The 12,113-nt window shown below is 34.9% G+C and overlaps 1 protein-coding gene across 5 annotated transcripts in view; it reads left to right on the top strand.

Annotated features, from left to right (window-relative positions):
* CFAP20DC (CFAP20 domain containing) overlaps positions 1 to 12,113 on the top strand; it is a 235,842-nt gene that overhangs the window by 14,719 nt on the left and 209,010 nt on the right. For all 5 annotated transcript variants that reach the window (XM_033132750.1, XM_033132748.1, XM_033132746.1 and 2 more), the window contains exon 4: positions 1,223 to 1,295. In XM_033132750.1, the coding sequence (XP_032988641.1) occupies positions 1,223 to 1,295 (73 nt within the window). The remainder of the gene's footprint in view (positions 1 to 1,222; positions 1,296 to 12,113) is intronic.

The raw sequence follows: 12,113 nt of genomic DNA, 5'->3' as shown, positions 1-12,113 counted from the left end.
TTATCTTTGTATGCTTGATTTTGAAATATTAAGCATATTAGATCAAATATGTTTATTTTTTAGAAACTAAATTTCAGGTAAAATATAGAAAACTGTTTAAGTTGTTCAGGAATGTTGTAAAATAAGTTTACCAAAGAAATTATGAATCAGAATGTCTTCATATAGACTATTCAAACATGTATTATTATTTTACAATACTTAAATTTGTTAAGCCTACTAAGTCAGAATGAATAGAAAATAGTATGCATTTTAAACCAGTTGTCTTTATTTATCCATGTGTTGGCCTGTAGTAGGAGAGGTTCACAGATAAATCAAGAAATCTCCATTTCCTACCCAAAGTCCCACATCAGCAAAAAAGTTTCTAAAAGGCATGTTTTGGGGGGAAGTAGTACTAAAACATCCATTAATAACATCATAATTGAGAAATCAAGCAAAAGTCCAAAACCTAAGAGGAAAGGAATTAAGTGAATGAGTCTGAAGAATATAAAAGCAATTGACTTTTGAAGCAGTTGTAAACTTTACCTATCAAAGGTGCCATAGGGATTGGTTTTTCTGCAAATATTTTTAATACAGATGAAGCTAGTGATGGAGAATAAAAGTTATCAGTTGTTAATTTGTGAGTATTAATTAAAAGTGTGTTAAATTAACAAAAGGTATTATAAATGAAAATATGTTCCTTCATCCATCTCAGTGTAGACACCATATTTAAAACCATATAAACTAGATATGGCTCATCAAACTTTCAGTTATAGTTGTAGTAATTAGAATTGTCTTTCTTGATCTATTGTTTTTTAGTTAGGTTGTTTAGTATGGTTAAAACTGTCAGTAAATAAAAAGAATTGCCACATGCGGTTATGGCTGCCTTGATGGGAATCTGTAGTTCAATTTTATATCTCTATTAATGCAGTTCTATGTGTACTTTCTCTCACAACCTAATAAAAATAGTAAATAAAAAATTACTTTTTAAATTTTCATAAAAACTCCACCAAGACCACAGATGGGACTTTAAAAGGCAGCATTTGTTGTTAGAATTTGATTTGATTTTCATCAATTTTTTTGCTTTCATAATGAGGTTGTAACTCATGGGTAGTGCTGTTGCAGCTGTATATGTTATTGAAATATTAAGAACTTGAACTTGTTGATGGTGTGTGATTGTGTTTGTTTATATGCACATATAAATGGTTTGGACATATGAATGTATATTTTCCCCCTCTCATTCTAGTTGGACTGATCCAGAGGTTTCTTGTACTTCAAATTTACATACCCCTGGGACAAGACTTCTCCACCGAATTGCTGTAAGATATATAGAACTTCTTTCAATGTTTTATGTGTATTAGACATTTGATCAATTGGAGCAATATGAACAGTCATTAATTACAAGTGGCAGTTTTTGCATTAAAGAGCAGTGACTTATTAAGTCGACATGAAGTAATTAAATTAATTTAATCGTATTTCTTAGATATCACTGTAGTCTGGCATTTCCCTAGGGGGAGGAAGCAAATTTCATCTGTTTAAGAAAATATCAAAGGATTGTGAATTTGGCAATAAACAGCCTATAACTTGAAGAAATAAATAATCCAAAAGTTTGAGATTTGGGTTCAAATAGGGGTGATGTTATGTTTTGTACTGTCTACTGTTCAAAACTATATTTGATTTAAAAATGATTGAAATACCCCATTGTAATGTTGTTTATTTTAGAAATATTCATCCTTTTTGTTTATACATAGATGGCTCTGAATAGATTTGTTTTAAATAGCCTTGCTGTGAACAGATTGTTTAGCAAAAATGAGAATATACAACTTTTACTCAATTGTACTATCTGTTGTCTGAGATGATTCTGAGAATGAACATATTTGATCTGTATACTCATGTAGAATTGAATAATTAAGATTTAATTAATACATTTGTATACTTTCATTACATTACATTTAAGGTATGCTATTTTCTAATTTTTCTTTGTAATTAATAGCTGCCCAAGGTCTAAGCTTAAGCTGTCATTTTCCCTGCTGGAATAAATGGCTTTTCCTGTTAATGAAGGTAATTTTGAACTAGTTACACTGGTACAAACTAAGAGAAAAAAATGTTGCTGGAGACTAGGGGATGCCTCCATCCTGGGAAGGCCCAGAGAAGGGGCCTGGAACAGTGGGTTCTTGGCGGAGTGCAGGAAAGAATTCAGGCAGCAGCCCAAATAAAAGTAAAGCAAGGATCAGTTTATTCAAGCAGGCTACTCCATAGACAGAGTTACACCGTTTCTGTCGGGTTTAACCTATTATCGGTGTTTCTTTAATGAGGGGCTGTACATTGAAATTTGTAGGGGGAATGTTCAGGGTTTTCTGGGAAAGGGGGGAGATTTCCCAGAAGGGCTCTGTTGGGGACCTTTTATTTTGTGTCCTTTTATGGTTTATCCATTTCTGACAATGGTGGCTCAAGCTTATGCATTGTAAGGAACATATAATGAGTCTTAAGATCACTACCAGGTGAAAGCCATGGCCATGTTGGTTCTAGCTGATCGCAGCTGGTCTTAGCTGCCTCCCAGACCACCAACCATCCATCCCATCTTGGCACCTGGTCTTGAGGTCTGGTGATAAATTTCAGAAGGGCAGAGATTTCTTGTCCCACAGCTAGCCCCGACTCCACAGCCTGCTTTTCATCTACCTCAAAAGGAAGAATTTCTTTCATAAAATGAGAATAACTTAAATTTGAATTCATTTCTCTTTGTTTATGTGAAGTAGTATATTAACAATTTGTGCGTATATTGGTAAAATATGAATTTCACTAATCATATACAATCTTGTTTTCTTGAGTGATAAAGGATAGATGAAACAATTTATACCTTTGTTTTGTTCAACTTTAAATCTCAGTGAACTACCAATATTTTCTACTATTGTCTGCCTTGGTCACCAAGATTATTTAAATTAGTTCTTGCAGTAACAGAACCAAAATATTGTTTGATGCTCTTGTGTATCTTTTTCTGTTTCTACAGAAAGAGCATGTTCAAGACTCTAAAGATATTCTAAATGTACAGAAAGTACCACCATATAAAGCTGTATTTTCAATGTAGGGGGAATGGTTTTCTACCAAATGGAAGAAGGCAAATTGTATTTTATTTTTAAGCTTGTTAAGTTTCTTAACAGAGAAATCCACTTCAGCCCTTCTTATTCTCCTGATCTCTACCACTTACATTTTGAGATTCTTCAGTGATGAGCATGCCGGTGGGTGGTCTTTTGATCAAAGCTGTGCAAGACACTGGCAGAAGCTTTTGCTGATGAACACTCTTTTTTCTATGCAAAATTAAGCTTTATTTGTGCCCCAGACCCTTGAACTTATCACCCACGCCTAAGCAATATACTGTTTTAACTAATTTAGTAATAATTAAAGCTTTAATTACTGAGAACTTGATAGGTATCTTAGATTTAACTTAGTCTAGCAAGAGAGCAGCTGCTATAAGCAAGCCTGACGCCTCCTTTGTTACCTTCTTGTTCATGCTGTTGCCCTATTTAAGGATGGAAAAGTATTTTCAGGGGTGATGAGATTACTCATTAGATTTTGAATTCAGTTGACTATAATCATAGATTCTCTTCTTCTCGTATACACATGGACAAATATTTGGATTTTCCAAATGGCTTTAGTTTTATAGTTTTAGCAAGATAAATATCTTACAGATAAAAGGTCAAAATTATTAAATAACATGGGGAAGACATTCTCTGTCTTGATGTGGTGAATTTGTCAGATTATAAGAAACTATATTAACTCTGCATTGGAATGTGTTGCTAATAGATAAAATATTTTCTGTTTTAAAAGTAATGACAAGACCATGTTTTTATAAAGAAGAAAGTAGGATAATGAGTATAAATTGCCTTTCTAACTGCAGCTCTTTTTTTTTCTTAAATGAAAAGGCTTTCTTTTACCACCCTTAGTGTTTTACTGTGTATCTAACAGCATGACCCCAGGCTATTTAAAATAACACATTTCTCTCACAAGCTTGAAAAGTCGCATTTACAAAGATACCTGGCTTCTAAAATTTTCCATTGTCAGAGTGGAAGAGGCATTTTGTTTTACTAAGATACATTCACACATCAAGAGGTTTTCCTAAGTGGAGTCTTGCCAGATGGTTTATAAATTTAACAATAATGTCTTCAACATCTTCCTGTGTCTGTCATGTCCATTGGATAATTATACTGTTCAAGGGGAGGTCATGCATATATGTGGGTTAGTAGATGCCTTACAACCAGCAACAGTTATGATTGAGGAATCATTCATTCAGTCAGTAAACAAATTATTGAATTCCTGTATTGTCAGGTAGTGGGTTGGGCACGGAGGAGCCACTCTACCTTGAATACACTTCTCCCTATCCCCTCTACTCTCCTAGTCCCAACTACCATCACATTTATCTTGATGTACTTTTGGAGCATCCCAGTGGATTTCCCAGATTCTGTCTTATCTTTTTCCAATCTGGAGTCCAATCACATTGCAGCTAGAGTAATCAGTCTAAAAACTCAACTATAATTCCCATTGTACTGAAGATAAATTCTCAAATCCTTTATATTCTATGTGCTCTGGTCTCTCAAATCTCCCATCTTTTCTCATATCACTTGTCCTGTGCTCACCATTCGTCAACCACACTGGCTTTCCCTTCCTCATACACCAGGAAAGGTCTCTTCTTCAGGTCCTACGCACAGGTGGTTTATACCGCCATTTCTTTGCCTTGTTAACAGCTACTCAGCCTTCTCATCACAGCTCCATGTCCCTTCTTCAAAGAGGCCTTCTTTGATTTCCCTCAACTAAATGAGTTTCATCTCTTATGCTCTTTTCTAACAGCCTGCTCTTTTCCTTCATTACAGCTATACCAGTTTATAATTACATATTTACTTGATTATCTGTATTTTAGGGGTAGACTTTGAGTTCCACGAGGATAATTCCCTGTGTGTCTACCCAACATGGTAGCCCAGCACCTAAAATGCCTGGCACAAAAGTGCTGATATCTGGATGAGCGGGCAGGAGTAAACTAATGGACTGAAATGAATAAAAAGGACCCAGCCTCTTTCTTCATATAGTTTACTCTGGGAGTGAAAGATCAGGCAATTTAGATACATCTTGATAAATGGTTTGATGACATCAGAGCAAGACCTGTGGGGAACATGTCAAGTATTAGGTAGCAGTAATTCCATAGGCTTGGAACTGGACAGATGCAGTGTCAAACCCTGCTTTACCTCTGCGGGACTTTGGACTCACCTCACCTATGGGATGAGAGCAATAATGCTTACCTCGCAGGTGTGCCATAAGAATTCAATTAGAAAATTAGCATAAAGTATAAATGGCTAACATGTATTAAGCACTTACTGTATATACTGGACATTACTCTCAGTACTTTAATTGTTTTAGCTCAATCCTCAAAACAAGCCTGTGTAGTAATCATAATTATTGCCTCTGTTTTACCATTGACGGAACTGAAGTCCAGACAGTTAAGGAATTTGACAGAGATTATAGACCTACTAACTCTCAGAGCCAGGATTCAAACTTGTGGTGCTCTGCCCCACCGTGCCATGCTGCCGCACTTGTAAATATTGTTATTTTTCTATGTATACATAGATACATATGTGGTAAGGATATTTTATTTGAATTTTGGTCAAGATGGAAGTGCTAAGCCTTCTACATCTTTTTTATGGGCTTCTCATGATATAGTGTTATCATCAGAGTTCTTTCATTCTGAGGTGTTCCTGCTTCTGTATTTATCCTTTTGAGAGATAAATGTCTGAAAGTTAAAAGAAGAATTTTACCCCAGTGGTGTTTTTTTTGTTTCAGTATTTTGCATCTCAAATGTGACAATACTTATATTACACATTTAAAAAAAAAAAAAAAAGAGAGCTAAGAAATAACTTTACTTCTTAATTGATTATTTTGGTCCATACGTAGGCCTTTTTTTTCTTTAACATCTAAAAATTATATTATTCAAAATCCTGTTCCTGTGAGTAAGATGCCTTCAGAGCTTCGTAACCTGACCAGCAATTATGCAAACACATGACATTTTTCATGTAGAACAAAAGGAGCATTTAGTATATCTAGCAATACAGTAACGGAATTCTCCCATGTTTCTGTCTTTCAATGTCAATCCACACACACACACACAAAAATCCCCTCCCTTGCCTTTTACAAATAAACCCTACATTTTGACTTGCTTATTTCTTAGCATTAGTTGCAATTTTCATTTCCAAATTATTTTAGTGTACCTGTGTCTCACTGTTTGACCTAAAGTTAAATGATTCATTCAATAAATACATTTCAAAGAATCCTTTCAGTTTGTGGTCTCTTCTGTACCACGTCATCATGGCAGTGGGAAGCCAACAGCTCCCCTGTGTGGGTTGTTAGGTGTTTCAGAGCCTGGGGGCAGACATCTGGTGCACGAGAGGAACACCATGAACCAGAGCTCTTGGGAAAGAACCAGCTGCATCTCGAAATAGAAATCCATTGCGCTATATCTGATGCTGCCAATCACACTAGATGACTTTGGACTATTACAGTTTTTGACAGGAATTGTATTCATTTTACTGAATATTGTTAATCTGTAAAGAAATTAATTCCTTTATTCTGATTTTGTCCTTATCTGGATGAATTCTAAGAGAGATTTTGTAATGTTAATGCCTATAGAGAATTGACATTTTTCTCGTTTTCACTCAGCTCAACCAGTGCTTTTTCAATATATGAGAAGAAAACACTGTGAAAGCCCGTGGTGGGCATCATGTGCTATTTGGAGAGGGGATGCTTAGGCTGTGGTGCCTGCGGAATTTTATTACCAGAAGGTTTTACATGTTGAGCCCTTAGCTGTTTGGAGTACTACTTACATTTTAAATTTTATAAGGTAAATTCTTAAAAAAAAAAAAAAAAAAAGAGAGACCCCCTAAAAGGTATACTAGTCCTTACAAATTTTAACTGATCCTTTGTGATCTTTTCATTGCAGTATTCTGAATTTGGAGTATATCTGAGTAGAGTTTAATGATTTTAACCTAGAATTCAATCTAGGATTTATGATGCTCACTCTACACTTTTTGCTCTCATTCATCCTTTTGCTCTGTCCCCTAGTTACATGCCTTTAGGGGGCCAGACCCTTAAATTCTGTCTCAGTTGCTTCTTCAGTAAATGGTAATGTGAACTTTTCTCTTTTAATTGCCAAAGTTAATTGGTAATATTGTTTTTTTCTTTTCTAAGAAATTTTAGAAGGTTTAGGTCTATGTGGATCTCAGAGCTTTTTTTTTTTTTCTATTTCTGTAAAATGGAAAATTGAAACATACCCATCCTACAAAGTTTTAGCACCAAAGTAATTTAATGAAAGTCATTCTTACATCACCTTGTCTGTATTATTACTGCTGAGCTAGACAAGGAGGTCAGAAGAGAAATTTAATAGAAGTTTCAGGTTCTTCTACCCTATTGAATTTTGCTCCTACCATCCCTTCTTCAGTGATGTTGGAGACAGTAAACTCCTTTGAAACTTTAAACCAAGGAAAATGAATATGGCCTCACAGCTGCAGACCTTTCTTTTCACATGTCATCGGTTTCTTTCAGCCACTTTAAAGCTACTAGAGTTGAGTTGAATACCTAAATTTGATATCTTTAGGTCAGAATGACATTGGTGAGAGCTTTTGAGATTGTGTCCATTTAACTAAGCACAACTCTTCCTGTGGAAAATTTATTTTATCTCTTTAGTCATTTTGATGCCTTCCTTTGAAGAAAATAGTGATTGCTATATAGCTCTGAAGCTATTTGTAAAAAAGATGCTATCTAAGTGCAAAGTACTGTATTATCCAATGAAATCATTTATGTCACTGAGTGAATATATCTTCAAACTATATATTTACAACTGAGTTGTAATATAAAGTGGCCAATGGCTACTCTTTTTTAAACTAGAAGTATTGTGTAGTAAACTGGTAACAACATTGCAAGTGTCATTACCATTTTGAGTGCATCTCATGGCTAATTCCAACTTCTATTTTTTATTTTTAAAATCATCAGTGTTTAAATCTCATTATTTTAATTATATCCAATTAAATGTGCTTGCATAATCAGTATATTTTGTTACATGCATTAGTAAAAAGCACTTTAACATGCTTTGCATACTGACTTTCATAATATATTAAATTTGCATGCCTTAAAATAGGTTTTATGTGGAAGTTTTAGGTAACATGTGGTATGTATATAAATCTGATGCCGTATTCTTTGTCTATTGAGTAAATGTTCTTTGAGAAATCATTTCTTTCTGGTTCTTAGTTTGGCATATTTTACTTTTCTAAATTATTTTTAAAATACTCTTTAGACAACCTAGATACTTGATGAAAGCTAGAATTAAATATAATAGTAACAAAAGAAAAATTGCACATATGGAAATATTTGGAAGTGTTCTTACTCTGTAAAATTATAATGAAAGACCATACATTTGTTAAGCGCTGTTAAAAGGCAGTTAAATGAGTGCCATATCCATTATCAGGGCAAAGGCGGGGTCCTGTAATGTGTTGGGTTACAGGCCTGGGAGTCATGGCTTTGTCATGTATTAGCTTGATGACCCTGGGCAAGTTGCTGTACCCTCACTGTGTCACAACCTCATTTGTACAATGGGGATGATATATATACCTGTTTATTGAGTAATTATGAGGATTAAGTTATATATTGCCAAATAGTAACTGTACAGTAAATATTTATAATTTTACATATCTAAATATAGATAAGAGTGCAGGGAGACTTAATTTTTAAATTGTTCTTCTGAAACATTTTGAAATAAGTTGAGCTTTTCTCTTTTCCCTGTGAAATTTTTATGACACTCGTCCCAGAAGAGAGGTGAAAGCAGCTTGTCCTTGGGAGCCTGTTTGACTATTGACTCATTCAGGTTCTCTATCTGGAAAGACGTGATCAACATAAACATGAAAGGAGAAGTGACTCCCATTGTTTGGGTATGGAAGCTAGTGATTTATTTAAAATACAACTGTAGGAACTATTGGCATCTGAGTCTCAGTATGAAGGGACTTATAGGTGACCAGGCCAAGTGTACTGAAGAAACAACACCTGGGAAAAGTAGACAAAGCAGGTAGACTTCCAATGATTCAGAGTATAAGGAACAGGCATTTGCTGTTTCCCCCTGCCCACGTTCTCCTTCACTAACAGGAATGATTGAAGATAACTCAGAGCAAATCACAGATCTTCCAAATGCTCTTCCTTACTTGCTGTGGCAGAGTTGGAAGGATATGTTTCTTTGATACCAGTAATACAGAACTCACTTTTTATTATCCGGAGAAATTTTTCAGCTGGTTTGGTTCTTCCCTCTCACTGTATTTTATTTTTATTCTGGCAGTTAATTATTTTAATTCAAAATAAAAATGATGTAAACATCTAAAAATAGAACATGATATGTATGTTATGGGACCTATTTAGTCCCTATTATAAAATTTGTAATAATTTAGGACATTTTCATTTATGGAGTATTATACAACTGTTTAATATAGAGCGAACATTCCTCGTTAGCAATTAAAATATATCCTGGAATTTTATGCAGTAATTTGGCTTTGATTAGGTTGGCTGGTAAGAAATACAGGGAGAAGCCCCGTATGGGGAGGGCTGGTATCTCTAGCATTTCTGATTTTTGTAATTTTTTTCCATAAATTGTAGAATTTCTTATCTGGTTTACAAATATTTTAGAATCTTTATTTGGACTCACAGAAATGACTTTGATGGAGTAAAATATATGTAGTAAATCACAAATATATCTTATAGAAGCACTTCTACGTAAGTCAGTTATGACATTTATTACGTAAAAGTCTTTTTTTCTATTTATTTATTTACTTATTTATTTTGACAGTCAGTATTATTTTATATTAATTTCAGGTGTACAGCATAGTGGTTAGACATTTATATAATTTAAGAAGTGATCCCCCTGACTACTTGCCAATAACTATACATAGTTAGTACCATATTATAGACTCTATTCTCTATGTTTTATGTTACATCCCCATGATTATTTTGTAACTACCACTTTGACTTCTTAATCCTTTCACCTTTTTCACCCTGCCCTCTAACCGCCCCATCTATCAAATCTAGTACCCATCTAACACCATACATAATTATTACAATATTGTTAACTATATTCCTTATGCTATACCCTACATCCCCATGACTACTGTATAACAACCAATCTGTACGTCTTAATCCCTTCCCCTCTTTCGCTCACCCCCCAAACTACCCTTCCATCTGGCAACCATCAAAATGTTCTCTATATCTATGAGTTTATTTGTCTTGTTTGTTAATTTTGTTCTTTAGATTCCACATATAAGTGACATCACATTGCATCTGTCTTTCTCTGTCTGACACTCCACTCAGCACAGTACTCTCTAGGTCCATCCATGCCACCACAGATGGTGAGAACCCATTCCCTTTAATGGCCAAGCAATATTCCACTGTATATGCAGAGGGTGCCCAAAAAATGTATGCACATTTTAAAAAAGGAAAAAACTGTATTGAAATTGTAGTATTCAATATATACCAATAACAAAAGATGAACACAAGTCAATGTATACATTTCTTTGGCACCCGCGGTCTGTACCACCTCCTCTTTATCCATGCATCTATCAACAGACACCCAGGCTGCCTCCACATCTTGGCCATTGTAAACAATGCTGCAATGAACATACGGATGCACATGTCCCCTCACAGTAGCATTTTGAGTTTCTTCAGATAAATACCAGGAATTTCCTGGTTCTTTCTTTGTCTCTTGTTACAGCCTTTGTTTTAAAGTCTATTTTTTCTGGTATAAGTGTTGCTACCTCAGCCTTTTCTTATTTTCCATTTTCTTATTTTCCATTTCCATTTTCTTATTGTTTCCATTTTCATGAAATATCTTATTACCATCCTTTTTTCTCAGTCTGTGTGTGCCTTTTGATCTGGTGAGTCTCTTTTAGGCAGCATATGTAAGGGTCTTGTTTTCTTATCCATTTAGTCACCCTATCTTTTGATTGGACCATTTAATTCATTTACATTTAAAATAATTTTGATAGATATTGCCCTTTTACGATTCATATTTTTTATTTTATTTTTCTCATCTTGAAGTAGTCCCTCTAAGATTCCTTGTAATACTGATTTGGTGCTGATGAACCCTTTTAGCCTGTTCTTGTTTGGGAAGCTATTTATCTCTCCTTCAATTCTAAATGATAGTTTTGGTGGATAGAATAATGTTGATCATGGGTCCTTGCTTTTGATCACTTTGAATATTTCCTGCCAATCCCTTCTGGCCTGCAAAGTTTCTGTTGAGAAATCACTGACAGCCTTATGGGAACTCCCTTGTGGGTAACTGCTTTTCTCTTGCTGTTTGTCTTTAACTTTTGGTATTTTAATTATGATGTGTCTTGGTGTGGGCCTGTTTGGGTTTATCTTGTTTTGGCCTCTGCACTTCCTTGGCTTGATATCTATTTTCTTTGCGAGGTTAGGGAAGTTTGCCATCATTGTTTCTTCAAATAGGATTTCAATTCTTTGCTCTTTTTCTTCTTCTTCTGGTACTACTATGATGCTAATGTTGGAATGTTTGATGATGTCCCAGAGGCTGCTTAAACTATCCTTATTTTTTAAATTCTTTTTAATATTTGCTGTTCTGATTGGGTGTTTTCTGTTACCTTATCTTCCAAATTGCTGGTTCAGTCCTCTGCTTCATCTAATCTACTGTTGATTCCCTCTAATGTATTCTTCATTTCAGTTATTATAGTGTTTATTTTTGATTGGTTCTTTTTTATGTTTTCTATCTCCATTTTTAGGTTTCCTTTCTCTTTGTTGAAGTTCTCCCATGATCATTGAGCACTGTATAATCAGTGTTTGGAATTCCACTTCCAATAGATTTCATGTCTCCATTTTGTTTCGTTCTTTTTCTGGAGCTTTGTTCTGTTCTTTTATTTGGGACATGTTTCTTTGTCTCCCCATTTTGGCCACTTCCCTGTGTTTGTTCCTATGTATTAGGTAAGGCTGCTATGTCTCCCAGTCTTAGCATAGTGGTCTTATGTAATAGGTGTCCTGTGGGACTCAGTGGTATAGTCTCCCTGATCACCAGAGCTGGGTGCTCCATGTGTGTCCCTTGAATGGGTTGTGTGCTC

Source organism: Rhinolophus ferrumequinum, chromosome 17 (genome assembly GCF_004115265.2).
Source record: "Rhinolophus ferrumequinum isolate MPI-CBG mRhiFer1 chromosome 17, mRhiFer1_v1.p, whole genome shotgun sequence".
In the NCBI taxonomy this organism is placed as follows: domain Eukaryota; kingdom Metazoa; phylum Chordata; class Mammalia; order Chiroptera; family Rhinolophidae; genus Rhinolophus; species Rhinolophus ferrumequinum.
This window is presented reverse-complemented; position numbering and strand designations above follow the sequence as displayed.